Source organism: Phoenix dactylifera, chromosome 14, assembly GCF_051530095.1.
Source record: "Phoenix dactylifera cultivar Ajwa chromosome 14, Ajwa_hap1_PhDact_Kaust_v1.1, whole genome shotgun sequence".
In the NCBI taxonomy this organism is placed as follows: Eukaryota; Viridiplantae; Streptophyta; class Magnoliopsida; order Arecales; family Arecaceae; genus Phoenix; species Phoenix dactylifera.
The window spans coordinates 22,077,625-22,095,000 of NC_143203.1; the positions used below are offsets into that span (position 1 = coordinate 22,077,625).

The 17,376-nt window shown below is 35.6% G+C and overlaps 1 protein-coding gene across 3 annotated transcripts in view; it reads right to left on the minus strand.

Annotated features, from left to right (window-relative positions):
• Positions 1–1,439: 1,439 nt before the first annotated feature.
• Positions 1,440–17,376, minus strand: part of LOC103709900 (isoleucine--tRNA ligase, cytoplasmic-like) — a 28,601-nt gene continuing 12,664 nt past the window's right edge. The window contains exons 9-27 of one of the 3 annotated variants that reach the window (XR_015973085.2): positions 17,275–17,376; positions 16,874–16,963; positions 15,624–15,757; positions 10,808–10,967; positions 10,522–10,605; positions 10,170–10,382; positions 9,963–10,088; positions 9,153–9,290; positions 8,939–9,042; positions 8,790–8,853; positions 7,290–7,378; positions 7,065–7,206; positions 5,946–6,009; positions 5,806–5,873; positions 2,986–3,130; positions 2,826–2,891; positions 2,199–2,310; positions 2,013–2,104; positions 1,440–1,884 (exon numbers count right to left, since the gene is read on the minus strand). The exon at positions 17,275–17,376 is cut by the window's right edge and continues 57 nt beyond it. Coding sequence is in view for 2 of the 3 variants with exons in the window: in XM_008795423.5 (XP_008793645.4) it covers positions 1,783–1,884; positions 2,013–2,104; positions 2,199–2,310; positions 2,826–2,891; positions 2,986–3,108; positions 5,806–5,873; positions 5,946–6,009; positions 7,065–7,206; positions 7,290–7,378; positions 8,790–8,853; positions 8,939–9,042; positions 9,153–9,290; positions 9,963–10,088; positions 10,170–10,382; positions 10,522–10,605; positions 10,808–10,967; positions 15,624–15,757; positions 16,874–16,963; positions 17,275–17,376 (2,073 nt within the window). In the remaining variant the exon portion in view is untranslated. Of the gene's footprint in view, positions 1,885–2,012; positions 2,105–2,198; positions 2,311–2,825; positions 2,892–2,985; positions 3,131–5,805; positions 5,874–5,945; positions 6,010–6,703; positions 6,917–7,064; positions 7,207–7,289; positions 7,379–8,789; positions 8,854–8,938; positions 9,043–9,152; positions 9,291–9,962; positions 10,089–10,169; positions 10,383–10,521; positions 10,606–10,807; positions 10,968–15,623; positions 15,758–16,873; positions 16,964–17,274 lie in introns of those variants that run through there. The other 2 variants (XM_008795423.5, XM_089927200.1) reach the window with 2 other exon arrangements.

Sequence of the window (17,376 nt, forward strand, 5' to 3'; positions counted from 1 at the left end):
ATCTATTAAAAAGTTACAAAAAAGCAGAGTAGCTGAACCCTTGCATAATATATGATATATCATGACATGATAATAATATATACATTATTCATACATTATGTATTTTAAAATATTAATATTAACAATTTGATAATAATAGAATATAAATATAGCATATACTACGAGTACACTACATGCAATACTAATAAATAATTTAGATGCTATGTAATTAATAATATATATATATATATATATATATATATATATATATATATATATATATATATATATATATATATATATATATATATATATATATATATATATATATATATATTATTGTCGCTCATGCACAAAACTATGACTAGGAAAAATGATGCTCTATGTTCTCCTTTTGGTTTTTTTTATTTCTTGTGGAAATCAGTATTTCCATATCTAAGTTAACCAAACATTTGAATGAACTAGATGAAAATATAAGATCATTCGTACCTCCCAATTCTTGTCAATCGAACATGCTAAGGTAAGATTACCTTGACCATGCGACTAACATTACATGTAAATGTGCCTACTCCGGATTTCATCCCCTGTGCCTGCATGCATCATAAAATTGCAAAACAAGAGACATTTATTAATCTCAGATATTCTGAATGGTGCGTTAAGACACATCTTCAATGAATGGACATGCTGCGTTTATCGCGCTTAACATATTCATCAGAACAGAAGGAACACACCAACTGTCATCCATGACGGTTCATTGGTTTTTTGAGAAAAGAAGGTTCATTGGTTGGTCATTGCGAGCATGGACGACAAATTTGCAGCTCACAAAAGTCCTAAAACTTGATCTTATCTAATATGCATACATGATCACACCATACTAGTTGCCTGAGTTTCAAGAAAGCCTCAGATGCTTCCAATTCCAAGCATACAAGCCAGAAGAAGAAGAGTTTTTCTTCCCCTAAAAAAATGAACAAAACAAAAAATACAGAAGGCCAAATACAAAAAAAAGATCCCAAGGCGTCTCATGTACTTGACAATCTAGATCCTACATTATTCTCAAACAGACAGAACAATCACACCAACACTTTGAAGAAACCTGAATCACATAATTGTGTCTTCATCCACATCCATCCACCTAGACCACAAGAGAGTACAAAGTCACAAAAATTTCAAAATTAACGATCGTTGCATTTGTTGTTACCAGTACAGATCTGTCAATGTAAGTATTCAGAGCAAAATTGGTTATCTGACAACTCAAACTCAGGCAAATAAGAATGATTACAACAAAGAAAATGCAACACAAACCGCACTATATAAAAAAAATCTCGCAGGATTGCAGGTCATTTTAGAATTTGTCACAGGATTACAATCCTTGGGAGGAGCATATGCTCAAAATATACCTAATATTGTTCTCATCCACATATCCATCCACCTACAGTATAACATAATCTGAGACCTACGAGGAATTCAAAACTGATGATCTTTGCATTTGCTGTTACTGGTACAGATCTGTCAATGTAATTAATCCGAACAAAGTTGGTGTTTGACAAGTCAAACTAGGCATGTAAGAATGATTACAAGGAGGAAAATGCTATACAAATTGCACTATAAAAAAATTCTTGCAGAATTGCAGGTCACTTAAAACATTGGTTGCAGCAATGCACAACACAGGCAAAACCCTCTATCATGCCCAGTAGATCAGTTATACAGATTATACAGAAAAATAAGCACAAGATGGCCTCTCCAATGGAGACAAAATAAATGTGCAGCACGTATAGACTAAATCAGCTCGACCTTTGAAACAATTTACTGTTTTCTGCTCAAACAGTAATCCCCAACACCCAGAAAGAGATGTTTTCCTAATTCCAAATCAACCACTGGCTGATCCTCAATGCATTCTACTGTGATCTGCAAGGACCAAATAAATAACAACCCACTTATGACAGTTTCAGTTTTATGAAAACAAAACCCAGCAAACTGACCCCAACTTAATGTCTATAGGTGACAAACATATCATGGATGAGGGGGATGCTGACCTTTCCATTCCCAACATGAAACTCCAACTTCAAATTGGAAAGGTCCCTTGATGATAAATATGTCTGTAAACCATCAGCATGCTTTTTGTTTCCTGAGAAAGATAGAAGAAATGCATCAGAAGAGAAATCAAGTTTTGCACATCAAGAGTATTTCAACACAGGAACGCTAAATCCCCAATAAAGGACCTGAAAATAATGCAAGAATAGCATCAGATTTGAACACCAAAGTAGGCTTTGCTATGCTGATGACAAATGATACACCAGATACTCCACGAAACTCCTCCTGACAAAATATCACCTGCAAGTAATGGTATTGTCACTAGTGAGCATAATGTTGGCTGATTTTGAATGTAATAATAGTCCAAATTTATATCATGAATAACTGGAAGGGAGAAAAAACAGCAATAGCCAATAGGTACTAAGTCAAGAAGGCAGCAGTGAAGTAAGAATTTAACCTTAGTTGTTTGATTATAATCTCAAAGTACTTAGCATGGAATAAATGCAAATATATGGAAAGTTAGGATCTGACAGCACACATTTCCAAATTCACAAGAACCTTAATGCTATACTAGCTTTCTTTGGATTCAGTAAACTGGCATTAAGATTCCTGCACCGCCATTTCTACTTGAAAGAAAAATGCACCGAACATGTTCCAGTATCACCCACTCATCACTAAGAAAGCTATGAAAATTAGAGGCATTTGAGAAATCGCTGAATGTTGATTCAAGAGAGAATAACGTAATTTGGATAAGTAATCAGCAATGCTCTTTGCCATTAGAGAAAAAAAAAAGAGCTTCTGTCGTTAACACTCACAGCATCTGGTGGAGTCAAAGTATGATGAAGTAAACGAGAACCCAACGCTTCCCGGATGTATTGCTCCTGCACAAAGGGGAACAGGAAGTAAGAAAAGTAATCCAGTTCACTGCTTAACAACTATCAAGTAGCATGTTACTCAAAGTCATGAAGGTTCTACCTGTGAATTTACAATATTCTCCAAAATATTTTTGTTGTTTTCTAAAGGTTTGTAGTAAACCTCCACAGTATCAGTGGGTTCAAGTCCAGCTTTCTTTCGTAACTTCTGGACTCTGTTAACAACCTGCAATAAGGAAGTTTACAGACTAGGCAAGGATCAGAAATTTAGTCCACCCTCATGCACAGCATATAACACTCACAATGGTATGGAGATGCTTTAGATGTTCTACCACAAATAATATAAAATTATAAACTGATAACAGGAGAATGGCAATGAATTAGCGCTCCAGCTCTGCCAACCATATTTATACAAAAGGAAGTTAATACAATAAACAAGTAGAGAGTCATCTTTGGACAAACTTGTGATAGCAAAACTTTGACGTGATGCATAACTGGCTCATCCCCAATGATGACTTCAACAGGCGCTATGCCTTTATTCTTAGTAACAAGGTGAAGAAGAGAAAGCTGGGCCACCCTAGCAACCCAGATAATCGACAAGGAATCCAACAGTCTTAGCAAAGGAATATAGTTATACACCACCAAGCAATAGTTCAAATAAATAGCACCATGACATCTTCATTTTATGTTGTTAGCTAGTTAAAGGTACCCTTGAGTAGTTGAATACGCCATTTGGTTAAAATTTGGAATAAGACCTATTCTTGGATTAGGCTAGTTAAATGATATTCAACCATATCACTTTTCACTCACTTGAGTAGTTCTCTTCACAATTGGTAAGTATGCGAGATCAATTTTGAGTGTGGTTCCATAAAAATCCTTATGATGTCAATAAACAATTTTTTTAAAAAAAATCACAACCACTGATATTTAAAATATATATATAAAAATTAAAATGAAAGAACAGCAAGGGAATGGCATGGGGGTACTAGAAATGGAAGGTAAGAAAAAGAAAGAGATGAAAATTGGCCTCTGATCAGTAACAAATCCCCCAAAAAAGCAGATGTGGAGGCGAAGGGAGACGGAAAAGGGGAAAAATGTTATGGTCAAGCGAAGGAAACGAATCTAGAGGAGATATGAAGAATGTTGGGTTGGGCAGAGGCGGGCTAGATGAGGAACAAGTTTATTTGGGAATAATGAGGTGGTAGGTTAAGAAAGAAATGGAGAAATGTGCATGGATGCAAATGAACCAACCAATTCACAAACAGCTCAGCCTCAGCTCAACAACAGGCTCCATTGAGCTTGTTCAATTATGAACTAGCCAGGCTCAAATGTCATTCGGAGCTCAGCCATAAACAAGCCAAACTTGAACATTTGGGCTTGTAAAAATGTATAGAAGCAAGGGCTGGGCTCAATAACAAACTACTTCAGTCAAAAAACGCTGAGCAACGGTCATCAAGCTCAGCCCCAATTCAATATAATAAGCCAAATCTGAGAAGCTTAATATTTGCTTCGGCTCAGCTGGCCTGCACCTCCAGAAGGCAGGAACTGTTGGAATGGATATAACTCAGTTCAACCTGAAGTTGGAAATTTTATTTAAGTTTCATGAGAATTGACCACAAGCCTATGCAATGCTATGTCTGCAAGACTGCAACCTATTTTTCAAATCAATGGAACAGTAGAGAATCATAAATTACAAAATATCAAAGCTAGGTTTAGGGGTGTGATGTTTACAAGAAGCCTGAGTTTGGCTCGATAAGAGACTCATTCAAGATCATAGGAGAAAACCAAGCTCAACCCCTTTTTTAAAGCTTAACTTGAAAACCAGCTAGGCTGAACTCCATGTTTGCAAAATTAAACAGAAGATTGGCTTGATAACAAGCTCAGTTCAGATCACAAATCAGCCAAGCTTGAACATGCATTGTCAAGCCTGGCTAGAACACAACTCGAGCTTGATAAACCAATTCATATGATGAATTGAGCCAGAGCAGCTTACTGCTTGGCTTGGCGTGTTCGCACCCCTGGCTAGGTTGCATGAAGAATCATGTACAGGACTATGACTGTTTTAACCAAAATTCATAAACTTGACTCATTTTCTAAATCATGTGACCAGCATCTCCAATCAGTTTGCTGAGAACTATCAAGATTACATATTTAAAGCTTTTGATTTAGATCTTATTGTCATGAAAAATTTCCTAAGTAAAACATACATATATCAAGGATCTCTATATACATATGTACATATAAGAAATTCAAATCCTTTAGGCTATTTAGTAAATTTCTGTCTTCTGAAAAACAAGAGATTCTCTTTTACTACACGTGCATTGCAACTAGCATTCAACTAGGATAAGAATTTTTATATAATTTTTATTTTATTTTATGAATAAAAAATTCATTCGTTTACATTTTCAATCCATGAATCTAGTTATAGTAGATTAGTTCTAATCAAAAAAAGAGTTTTGGATAAGTGAAACTTCTAATTAAAGAAGGTAAATTAGAAAACTTTTATTTCGGTAGAATTCTAGAAAACATATATTTTCAGAATGGGATGAGGAAAGACAAATCCAATTAGTTTGAAATTCATGAATTTTTAGAATCTTCTATGATTTTTCTAGAATTTTTCCTGGATTTTTAGAGGGTAGAACTTTCTCTCTCCTGTCTGTTTAATAGGTATGAAGGTTGGACATAAGGCTTATTGCAGTGTAAGTTTACAGCATTCCCACATTTTCATTTTAATGTAGAAAGGTTGGTTTCATCTGCATTATGCAGGTTAAATTCATTTCAAATTTCCCCATAAGTTGCCCATCACACTTCTGTAGATCAAACCCTGTCATCTTCAGGTAGAAAGACATAATGGAACAATAATTTACAGGAGTCATTACATTTTGAAACAGAATCTCATGCACCCAAAGTTTTCATATTTTACCTCACGAGCAACTCCTGCCTCAAACAACGACTCATCAGCTCGTAAATCCAATATGACCAAAACATCACCTGAACAGAACAGAAGAAATTAGTTAGCACCTTAAGTTACAGTATGTTGTTCAAAGAGGAACCATCCTATACCATCGCCAGCAGCATCTATTTCTTTCTCCTTTACATTGGCAGGACGCTTGAATTCCCGCACTATCTGAAAGTGTAATAACATTGTCTAGTAACTTTTCATGAAACAACAGTAAAAATGAGATAAAATATAATTAAGCATTTTGGAGGTCCTACAATTTTCTGATCCCAGCATTATTTATTCCATGAAGAACAAATATCAATTTTTCTATGTTTGAGTAAGTAATTTACGATGCCCTCACTATTTGGACATCCTTAAGCAGAAAAGAACACCAAATAATGATGAATGTAAGCCATCAACAATAAATTGTAATAATCTGTTAAGATGAACACAAAATTAAGTAATATTTCCACTAATCAAAAACACCAAAACTATGTAAGCCTGGTAGACGTGAAGCAAAGAAGGTACATATTAAAAATGAACAGATTGATTTTCTTATTGTTTGTTTGCAAATGACATAGGTAAGAAATAAACAAAACATAAACATCTTAAGTCTTAACATATGAAAAAACTATCAATCTCAAAAAAATCACTTAACAATGCATATGGTAGCACAATTATTGACATGAGAGTAGTAAAAATAGTATTTCAATGCTAGAGTTTTTAGTTATATAATCATGGAAAGCTACATCTTTTAAATACAATGAAGCTATAAAACTTTATGAAGAAAAAATGCATAACATTGAGAAAGTAGCCAAATTTGGAGATCCAGCAAAAACCATGAACAGCTGTAAAATAGTACTAATGAAAAAGTCAGTCTTATCCACTGTTCCATAAGTACTAAAAGAAAAGGATTCAATTCTTTAATGCAAAATTCAATCAGATATAAGGGAGGGAACTAGCCATTTACAAAATCTTTTAGAGTTTAACACATTTGACATGAAAGTAACAAAGCAACTTACTGCAGTATCTGGAAAAGTTCCTCCAGCAACATTATACCATAACTGTTATCACTTACCAAATCATGTGGCCACTGGGTGAAAAATAGTTATATCTCAGTTCTCAAAAAAAAGTTATACCCCAAGAATCTCTAAGCATGTTTTTCCATAAAGATAAATATGTAAATGAATAGATTAGTTCAAAAGTAACGTATTAATGATTGCAAGTTTATGAGGAAGAACCTTAATATCGGTCAACTTCAAACCGTGCCCAGAGAAGGTAACTTCTCCAGATCTTTCAAATGATAAAATGTCAGCCTGTGACATTGCCTTTATCTCCTTGGCAACAATACCCATGGCTTTTCCGAGTCGTTTACCAAGTATACTAAGAGAAAACATAAAAAAGCAAGTAAATAAAATAACAAATCATGAAAAGGGCACAGAATTACTAAAGAATCCCTAACATACCTGTAATCAGGCTCCGCACGCAAAGAAGCATATTTCAGAGGATCATTGCATGGAATCACTGATTGGATATTGAGTTCTTCCATCACATACTACAAGCATAACCATATTTCCAAGAAGAGTTCAATTTGAGGAAAGAAATAAGATGACAGATCATAAATTAAAGAAAGTTGATTAAAGAATGCAGAAGTTGCATAGATAGAAAATTTACAAATTAAGAAAGTATAGCTGCACAGTTGTACATAAAATTACAGATGTGCATATACTGCCAAATACATCATCTTGATTGAGGAGAAAAGCAGCTACTGCTTTTTTTTTAAAAAAAATAGATGAAAGATTATACTTTTCTAGATTATTGAACTAGCTTCAGCTAAACAGTTTTGTAATGGTCAAGAACTATAAAGCTTTTACTTATTCTACATATAAAATTGTAAGCAGATAAACTGTTCCTGAGTTTTAAAAAATCACATAAAAGGTGGCTTCATCTTATAACACATGATAATGAAGATACTGCAGAATAGGAATTTCCACCAAGATTTGGAACCATTAAAGCAAGCATTTGGCATAAGATGTCCATAAACTAATATTGAGTCTATCGATGTTCATTGAACTGAAATGAAGAATGACCAATTTAACCACTTCTGACATTTTATAATTTTACAAAGTGATGATGACACCATCTTTCCTTACACGATCTTTACAATTTCTGTTTATACCTTGAATTCTGTAGCGACTTCTCAATATTTATCAACGGCTGGTTATGTTGCTTCATAAATTATACAATTTGCAAAAGGTAGTTGGTTCTGTTTCATAAGCTTAATAATATATAGTAACTATTCTATTAGTAATAAGCAGTATCGTGCAGCGTCACCATGACAAATTTTCTACACTAATCAAAGATAGGAAATTCAAAGATACACGAGCATTACTTGAATGAAACAAAGAGTAGGATGTTCAGGAAAACATAAGGTATAAAGTAGAAGAGTTTGAAGCGACTGGAAAATCAGAGCACGACAATGATGGGTTTGGTGTTGCCACATCCACATAGCACAAGAGGGGACCAAAGAGGACTTGGATGGACATGATGAGAAGAAATCACAAGATAACCAATTTTACAGGATATTACTAGAGTTTAAAAAAAATCAAGAAGTTTTTTAAAGCAAGGTTATATCACACATGCCACATATGTTTATCATTATTTCCTATTTCTCAGCAATAATCTTTTTAACAGTTAATATGTATCAAGGGAGTTGGTGGCAAATGGCCAGCAGGTGTAGCGCATACAAATGTGTGTCTTCATCCAAATAAAAAATGTTGGCTAAAATATCAAATTTAGACCCTCGAAAGAAAACAGACCATTACACATGGCCATAAAACAAGAAAATTTACATACGCCATGGCTAGAGAAAAATAACAGCCTTATTTCAAAAGTCGGAACAAAAGAGCAATTCGAAAGAAAACATTGTTTAATTTATAAAAAATTGGGTTACGAATTCTACAAACCTCTCTCAGTTTCCCAGTGATGTCTTCAAGAAAGTCAGTATCAGGATGAACCACCACCATCTCCCTAAATTTGTAGACGAAAAAGGTTAGTCATAAAATAAACAAAAAGTGATAGGTAGTTGAATAAATAAGAGAACAAGCAAGCATACTTAAGAGGTGTTTTAAGAGGCTTGTTATGACGCTCTCGAATGTTACGGGCAAGGTCGATGACAGTCATCATCCTTGCAACACTTTGTTCAATGCGTTCCTCTCTCTGAGAATTTTGCAGGATAATTGTTCAAATGCACAATAAGATAAAGGAAAAAGAAATTTGACAGTGATAGATGAATAGTTGATAGGAAGCTTATGGAAGAGCATTATTACCTTCCCTCTTGCTGAAGGGTAGCTACAGTAATGAATGCTTTCCTCAGACCTGACAGAAACCTTGCATAAATTTTGATAAAGAACCTCAGTGAAGAATGGCGTAAATGGAGCCATCGCTGTACAAGTAGTTAAAAGCACCTGTAGCACACAATCATATTGTAAGATCACAGAAGGTTATTGCCTTCTAATATGATATCCTCCATGAGAAATAATCTTAAGGACAAAGATGGAATGCCTTTGTGGCATGCACAACAAGCATCTGCAACAACATAATCTACTAGAAAGATTAAACAAGAATAAACCAAACCAAGTTGGGTATCGACACAGCACCTTCCGTTGCTAATTGGTATAAAAGATTACAAATCTAATTCATTACTGACAAGCTTACATGACAGTGAGTTTCAAGAAAGCTGAGGCTCAACAGCATATTGTTGGATTTGATTGTACACAGGAAGTGATGATAACCATGCAAGAGAGAGAGAGAGAGAGAGTTATATGCCTATAGATGGACAACACTGTTTTGGAAAAGCATAGTTCACCATGAATGCTATTGGCAAAAGCCACCCAATCAATGTTTCAACAAAGGAAATCTTACAGTGTGACAAATGACTATAACAAAGACTAAGGCAAATTTCTAAAGTTACAGTCTTAAAAGAAACAAACGAAACAACTAATAAGGTGATTTTTAAGCACTCAAAGAGAAAACATGCAGTAAATTATACTATATATAAGTTTGGAAATGATTGTGCAAGCCATAAGTATGCATATCCAAACACTACAGAGAACAAAATAAGGGAAAGAACTTCATACATAATAAAGAGTGGAAAGTGATATCCTGCAGTCCTCCTCTCCAGTACGCCCCTTTAGTCTCTTACGGTTACAACGTACATATATATTTGTAAGATTATCGATAAATTTTAGAAGATATGGTACAACCTACAAAATGTTAAAAAAAGGCATTAGCATAATAGGGCATGTGTAACACTCAATAATCTAATTAAGGGTAAGCATACAAACCGTGTACAACCGATACGCATCCATCTCTTGGCGAACAAAGTGAACTAGACTTTCAGTGGCAGAGTTGATCCACTGGTCAAGCACATTTGAAGATTGTTGAAGAGTTGTGTAATCAATGGGAACAAATGGATCAAAACCCTCAACTTCAAGTCTCTTTGCATTTTGAACGAGAAACCTATATGCATTATACCATGGAAGGAAGACGTCTTTCACCTGCTTGAACCAAAGAATTATAAAATGTGAATAAATATCTGAAATTTAAATAAGAGATAAAGACTAAAATAGTAAAATAAAGGCATGACAGTTTCATGAAAGACTTGTAATGAAACAAAGAATGTATGGCAATGCTCACAACACCATATACGCCATCCTTTTTAAATCGTAAAGGTTCTGCACGCACAACTGGTGAATTTATCAGGTATAACCGCAAAGCATCCTGAAAGAAACAAATGTAAAACCTACTGTGAATATAAACTCCAAATTTTGTATTTCATGCGAACTAAGCAACCAAAAATAGAAATTACACCCCTTAAACTTTTCTATGTTTAAAACAAGCAATGTTCAAGATGAAGGAACAGAAATTTAGATAGACAATTCTCATGGAAGTACTGTGTTGCTGACATAAAATGACTGCATACCGCTCCATAATCACCTATGACTTCCATAGGTGAGGGATAATTCTTCAACCTCTTGCTCATTTTCTTCCCATCCTCAGCAAGGACAAGACCGTTGCAAATTAAATTCCTAAATGCAGGTTTTCCAAATAATGCAGTAGACAGCACCATAAGAGTATAGAACCTGCAATAACATTCATACTAAGGTTATTAGTATCAAGAGGACAAGTCGAGCACAGCATAAGTTAATGCTTCAAGGACACCATTAATCTTGCATAGATTAAAATTTCTGAATACAGGCTGCTTAGAAACATCTGAAAACATGAACTTGAAAATATTGCATGTATCATTGGATGATAATGGCCATAATAGTATGTATGTATTCTGAACAAATAATAACAATAATAGTAGGAGAGGACTAACAAGAAAGAGATCACGCACTAAAACTTCAATATGCTCACTATACTAGTTAATGGAGCTAATTAGCAACCAAGTCCAAGTCCACGACAACCACAGGTATCTACATTCATATTATCATTGAAAATCTATAAAGGGGGAAGAAGATGGATCACTTCAAAGGGATATGGATCTTGTAACAACTGCTTCGAGGGTGGTTCACCTCCATTAAAACATGTTTTCTCTTCATTATTCTCAAAATAGAGCACATAGTTATTTAAATAGAGGCCCTTGCTCAGCTAAATATGCAAACTAGAGATTTGATACCCCAAACAATCCAATCAAACCATATCTTAAGAAAATGTGATCTTGTCATTCCATATCTTAGATATGGAATAACCAAAACAAAAAAGAGTAAAATAGATAATCTAACATCCCCACCCCCTTGCACAACCTTTATCCTCAAGCATTGTTAAAAACATCGATCGCCTAGATTTGGTAATTAGCTTTGCCTAGAAAGCTCCTGTTAAGGCCAATGTGCCAAACAATGATGTCCAAAAGCTAAACTTTTCATTGCAGTTAAACCATACCCCTTTCTCCTTTCATGCACCTCTGCAAAAGTCAAATTCTTGTTTAGAAGGGCATGATCTCTACACAGCCTCCTCTTGAAGACAAGCCAAGAAATATGCAAATAGGAGAGTCATTGGTCGAAAAACCTTCATTCCAACCTCGATTTCATCTTGGAGACCTGTAGGACAACTAATTGAAAATGATTCAAGTGACCAATCATTCTATTGGCAACTCTCTCAAAAGTTCATGTTTTGTTGGCACAGATTTGAGAGTGCTCCTCTTGAATCAATATGGTCAACATGGATGAATCGTGTACAAAAAGCCCAGAGAACTATGGCCAAAATAGTCCTGTTACAGTTCTCTCTATCCATTAGAATCATGGGATACAAGGACGCCAAAAAAACCATGTGATCATCCAGATCCCATAATATTGTTGAGTTTCTTGAATTGTTCTGCTCAGAAAACCCATCCTGCAAGATCCTCATCATCAAATTTAGGAAATTCAGTTCTCATCATACAAGTTCAAAAATCCATTCCAGCATCTCCTATTCAATGCTGGCCCTAGAAACTATGGATCTAGTAATGGTGATTAGCTTGGTGCTTGCTTACGCTTTATGTAGTGGTCGGCCTTCCTACCTGAATGCCTCTAGAAGCTTCTACAAAGCTTTGAAAATAGATGAAGGCTCACCATGCGAGCAACAAAATCCGCCTGCCTGGTAGAATTCTCTCGTCTTCTCTAAAGGCTAATATAGTAATTGATCTTTAAACCAATTCTCTTTGAAGATCCCAAGCTCCTTTTGCTGCTTGAGTGCATGCTACAATCTAAGAAATGGGCACTCCGGTACCAAATGATACAACTTCATTTTTTATTTTTTTAAATAAAAAAAGAAAGAAAAGTGAAGAAAGATGGAATACTTCAAGGGGATCTTAATCTGCTAGTGACTACTATGAGGGTGGTTAACCTCCAATGAGACTAGCTTTCTCTTCATTAAAGTACATAATTATTAAATAAAGACCATTGACCTACATAAATATGGAAATTATTGATTTGATACACTCAACAATTCCATCATTTCATATCTTAAGGATACACAATTCTATCTTTCCACATCCAAGTAATATGAAACAACATAGCCAAATCCCACAATTATTGGAAAATTATATCAAAAAATGGAAATGAAAAGATAGATATGTAATAAAAAGACCAGCCTAAAAATAAGATCTATGGATCTATTTCCAATCCATTTCAGTTGCTTCAAACTCAATTTTTCACCCAAATTGTTTCCATATCAGAAGAAACATGCTTGTTCTTGCTGAATCAACTTAAGATAATGGCTTACATTCCCAAGTTTGGAGAATTATTTTTTATTACTTCTTTTGAGGTAGTGAGTAAACAAGGGACTCCATCTATTTATCATCATCTGCCTTCAATTATGAACTGAAGCATAGTTACCAAATAGCTCAGGTGACCCTAGGTGATGAAGCCTCCAATAGCCTAGGTGATAACCAAGTGATTAGACAGAGGCAAGGCCCTCGGACACGGCATGTCTAGGTAAAGGCAAAGCCCCTTCGTTTTGGAGCCAAGTATTAACCCCATTCCTTAGGGGTTTAAAATAATAAACAACAATAAGGTGAGGGAAGAAACAAAATAAAGGAATGGCCAGGGAGTGAAATGGGGAAATAGAGGAAATATCAGGAGAAGATAAATAGAGCGAGCAAGAGAAAGAGGGGAGTTTTACTAGCAAGAGAGAGGGAGAGAGATGGGAATGCCAACAGATCCTTGACATTGCTGGACATTGCAAGCCTTGCCGAGATGCTGCAGGCCTCAGATGGGAGTGGAGCAGATAGAGGAGAGTGACGAAACAAAGCCCTAGCAGATAAGGGGTGTTGAACCAAATCTCCCCCCATATCTTTCTCCCTTTCTCTATCCTTTGTAATCTAACCCAGACCCAATCTGAGTCAAGTGGATGCAGGTCTTCCGATTCAGTATGCTGGGTTGGGACTGCCCAGGAAAATTGGGCAGAACAGGCAACACCCAATAGCCTAGGCAGGCACCTGTGTATCAGGCTATTCAAGTAACCCTCACCTAGGTGAGCTGGGCTTCCCTAGGCACGTAGGGAGTGCCCGTGACCACTATGGACCAAATTATTATAAATTTGAAGCCTGTAGGACAGGACTTCAAGTTTAGGAAAGGCAAGGCAATTCTACACATGTAAGCAGACAAGAAGCAGGCCGAATTGGGGTTGATCTAGATCCAGTCCATCAACTAAAGAGCCTACTTAGATCCAATCCGATAATAACAGACTCTAAATAGGTTTCTATGTCCGGATATGTCGGGTTGTGTGTCGGACTGCTCAACAAAATCTTATCTGACAGAAGAAAGGTTGAGCTGAGGATGGGTGATAGACGCATTTGTGTAGAGTTGATCTAAGGCGATCAATCTACAGTTGTTTGGATCTGAAATTTGTTTCAGATCTGCAAAATAATCAAAAACTTTGATAAATTTCTGGTTTGTTGATTTCTGCAGGCTAGTTCGAACGCACAACCAGCAGAGCACATTCCACAGCTTGATATAGAATTTTCAAAAGGATGAGAAAAGAATTTATTTTCTGTAAATTAACCCTTAAAAAACAGCAACAAGACACTTTTTAAAACCCCAAGAGACCTTTCAAACTTTCCCACTTGGACTTGAGGCAGTCATAGGGCTCTTTCCTTGTTTTTCCTTAAAAGGAAATAAAAGAAATAAAGAATGTTTATTTTACACTCATGGTCAAGTAGGTTAATCATGGAGATTCACCAATAGAGATTTACCTCTCCTAGCAGGACCTAAGAAATGAGTAATGCCATGGAGTGTCAATTTTATCCTCACAAAAAACTTTCATGCTTCTGTGGCAAGGAGTTGAGTGAATTCCACAAGTTGGTGCGGTGCACAAGGGGATCTATGGGGAACCACATGAGCATGTTTATTCGGGTACATAAGCAAGGCCAAGGACCGCAATTAATAACTTCTGACTAGTCTTTTTGCGTGATGTCATGGATCTTTACAAATGGTATCCAAGCTGACCTGGCCAATGGCCCATGTGAACTAAGAAACACTGCAATATGGACCCTTTTAGGAAACCACGAGCCAGTCATGGTGCTTGTGATTATGATTGGACTCTTTCCCTAGAGAGGATGCTGGGGCTTAAACATCCTTACAAGTTATAAAAAAAGTACATAAAATAACTTTATATATGCATCCATGTGATGGATTTCAATAGTTGAAGATAAACATTTTTTTTTTTTTTTGAGTTTCAGCCTAGCTAAAACATTCTCTAGAACCAAAATTTATTATAAGAAACTGCTAATGTCACTTTAAACTTTACTGCTAAGAAACTCCAAAGTTCTTGTTGAGAGATATGGAGTACATATTGATATCTGGGCTTTGTTCAACACATGATTGTTGCTAAATGAGTTGTAGCACAAGAAATTTTGGCCTGAATAGTTTGCCAAGAAAAGGACCAACAAACCTGCCACATCATGGTGCAAAGGCTAGTGTTGGCCATAATCAACAGTCTAGGAAATACATACACAGCAAAGTGCAAAGTGCTAATAATTAATTAATTTTAAATTGAAATATTTTATAATTTGATAAAATGAAAACTTTTTATAGAAAACTCAGAAACAAGCTAAATTTTCAAATTCATGCATTTAGGACTCAGGAACCAGGAAATTAGAAGCATGAAAGAATAACAAATCCGACCTACAGATACTGTTGTACATTTAGATGACTTGCAATGACATGGATGTTGAGGGGAACTGGGACAAACGCATTTATAATCACTGTATCAACAGGAAATAGTTTTCTAATTAAAAGTGAAAGGAAGAAACCAACCATCCACGAGTCTGGTCAAGGCCCTCAGCCACGAAATGTCCAGGAAAATTCTTTTCAAAGAGTTCAACATTCTCAAACGGGTAATGAATATATGCATATGGCATGGACCCACTCTCAAACCAGCAATCAAATACCTGAAAATATGTAATTAATCATCTGTTGTATCAATTATTCCCCCCAAAAAAAACAAATAAGAGGGAGATAAATCATATGAAAAAATGAAATAATTTACATAACTAAAACCAAACACCATCAGCTGTTGTCCCATATATAGAGGTCAGCTTTATGACTCCTCTTTGCAATCATTTCCTATCAAGGGCAACTCTGGTGTTACTGGCAGCTTTTTCAGATCCTTTTCCATAATTTTCTGATCTAGGTTGAATATTTAATGTGCTAGACTTACTTGTAATATGCAAACCTCAAAGGATAGTTTTCACATTATGGGTGAAAAATTTGGATACTGCAACAGATTAATTGGTTGAGAAATGAAGGGTAGAAAAAACAATGATTTCAGCTGATATCTTTAAGTCCATGATTGAGGGTTTACTGCAGAGCAGGATAAATGGAACACATGCTACCAAATTATACAGCAGAGGACACAGTGAAGCTGCCTTCAATGTGTTTGAGACCCATTTCTTTCACCAAGAATGCTGGCATAAGATGAGCATAAAAGCTACAATTACACTTCATCTCCATGGAGTGTGTCATGGAAAAGCTAAAACTATGTATTGCAAGAGCATCACAAAAAGACATATAATGGACTTCCTTAACGAAATGATCCGTGAAAGAGAACCTACCACAAGAAGACCAGAATGGCTGCACATGCTGTTACCAATTCTCGTGCAAAATGTAATGGATCCACTTATGCAAATTATGCCAAATTAAATAAGTAGCCCATCCTCAGTGTTCATAAAGAAGCAATCAAATGAACAGTTGATCTGTTCGCAAATGGCATTTAACATTGCAGATAAAAAAGATATTCTCTGTTAAACGTTAAAGAAATATTTTTCATTGTATCTCCAACGACCATCTTCATTCACTAACACTGATTAACAGGGAAATCAGAACAAAAAAAGGATCCATAAGGAAGTTTCTTAATTTTAAAAATATTATCTCATACTCTCACAGTAATTTATCAGAAACAAGTGGTATGCTGAGACATGCTCCTCTTGATCTGAGACTGGAAGCTTGCTTTTGGAATTCACACAAATTGCTAGTAGATATGGTAAAATGCAAATAGAAATACTTACATCCTCAACACGGCGAAGCACACCAAACTCTGGACCACGACTATCGGGAATTGTAATATGGTCAATAAAGTGGCGATGCAGATCAGTAACCTAAACCAAAACCAATAAAGATTGATAATAATATAGATACCAATGTGCGAAAAAAGTATAAAACCTGAAAAGAAAAATATTGAAAGGGAGAAAGATGGAACACAGATACATTAACATCAATAGCATAACTCAATTTTCAACAATTCTAATGATAGAACAAGTAAAAGATACAAATAAAAATTATGTTGAGCTGCCAGATACATCAAATTCACGTAAGCTCACATGCTTACCTTAACATGCTGCTTTGAAGTGAGAAACTGAATAACATGAAGGGGAAAGAATGAAACACAAAATCAAAGGTCAGAACAAACCTTCGCACCAGACTTTTCTTCAAGTTCACTGATGGAACCAATAACAACTTTCTCCTTACCATCCTCACTAATCCATACAGGAAGAGGGGTACCCCAGAATCT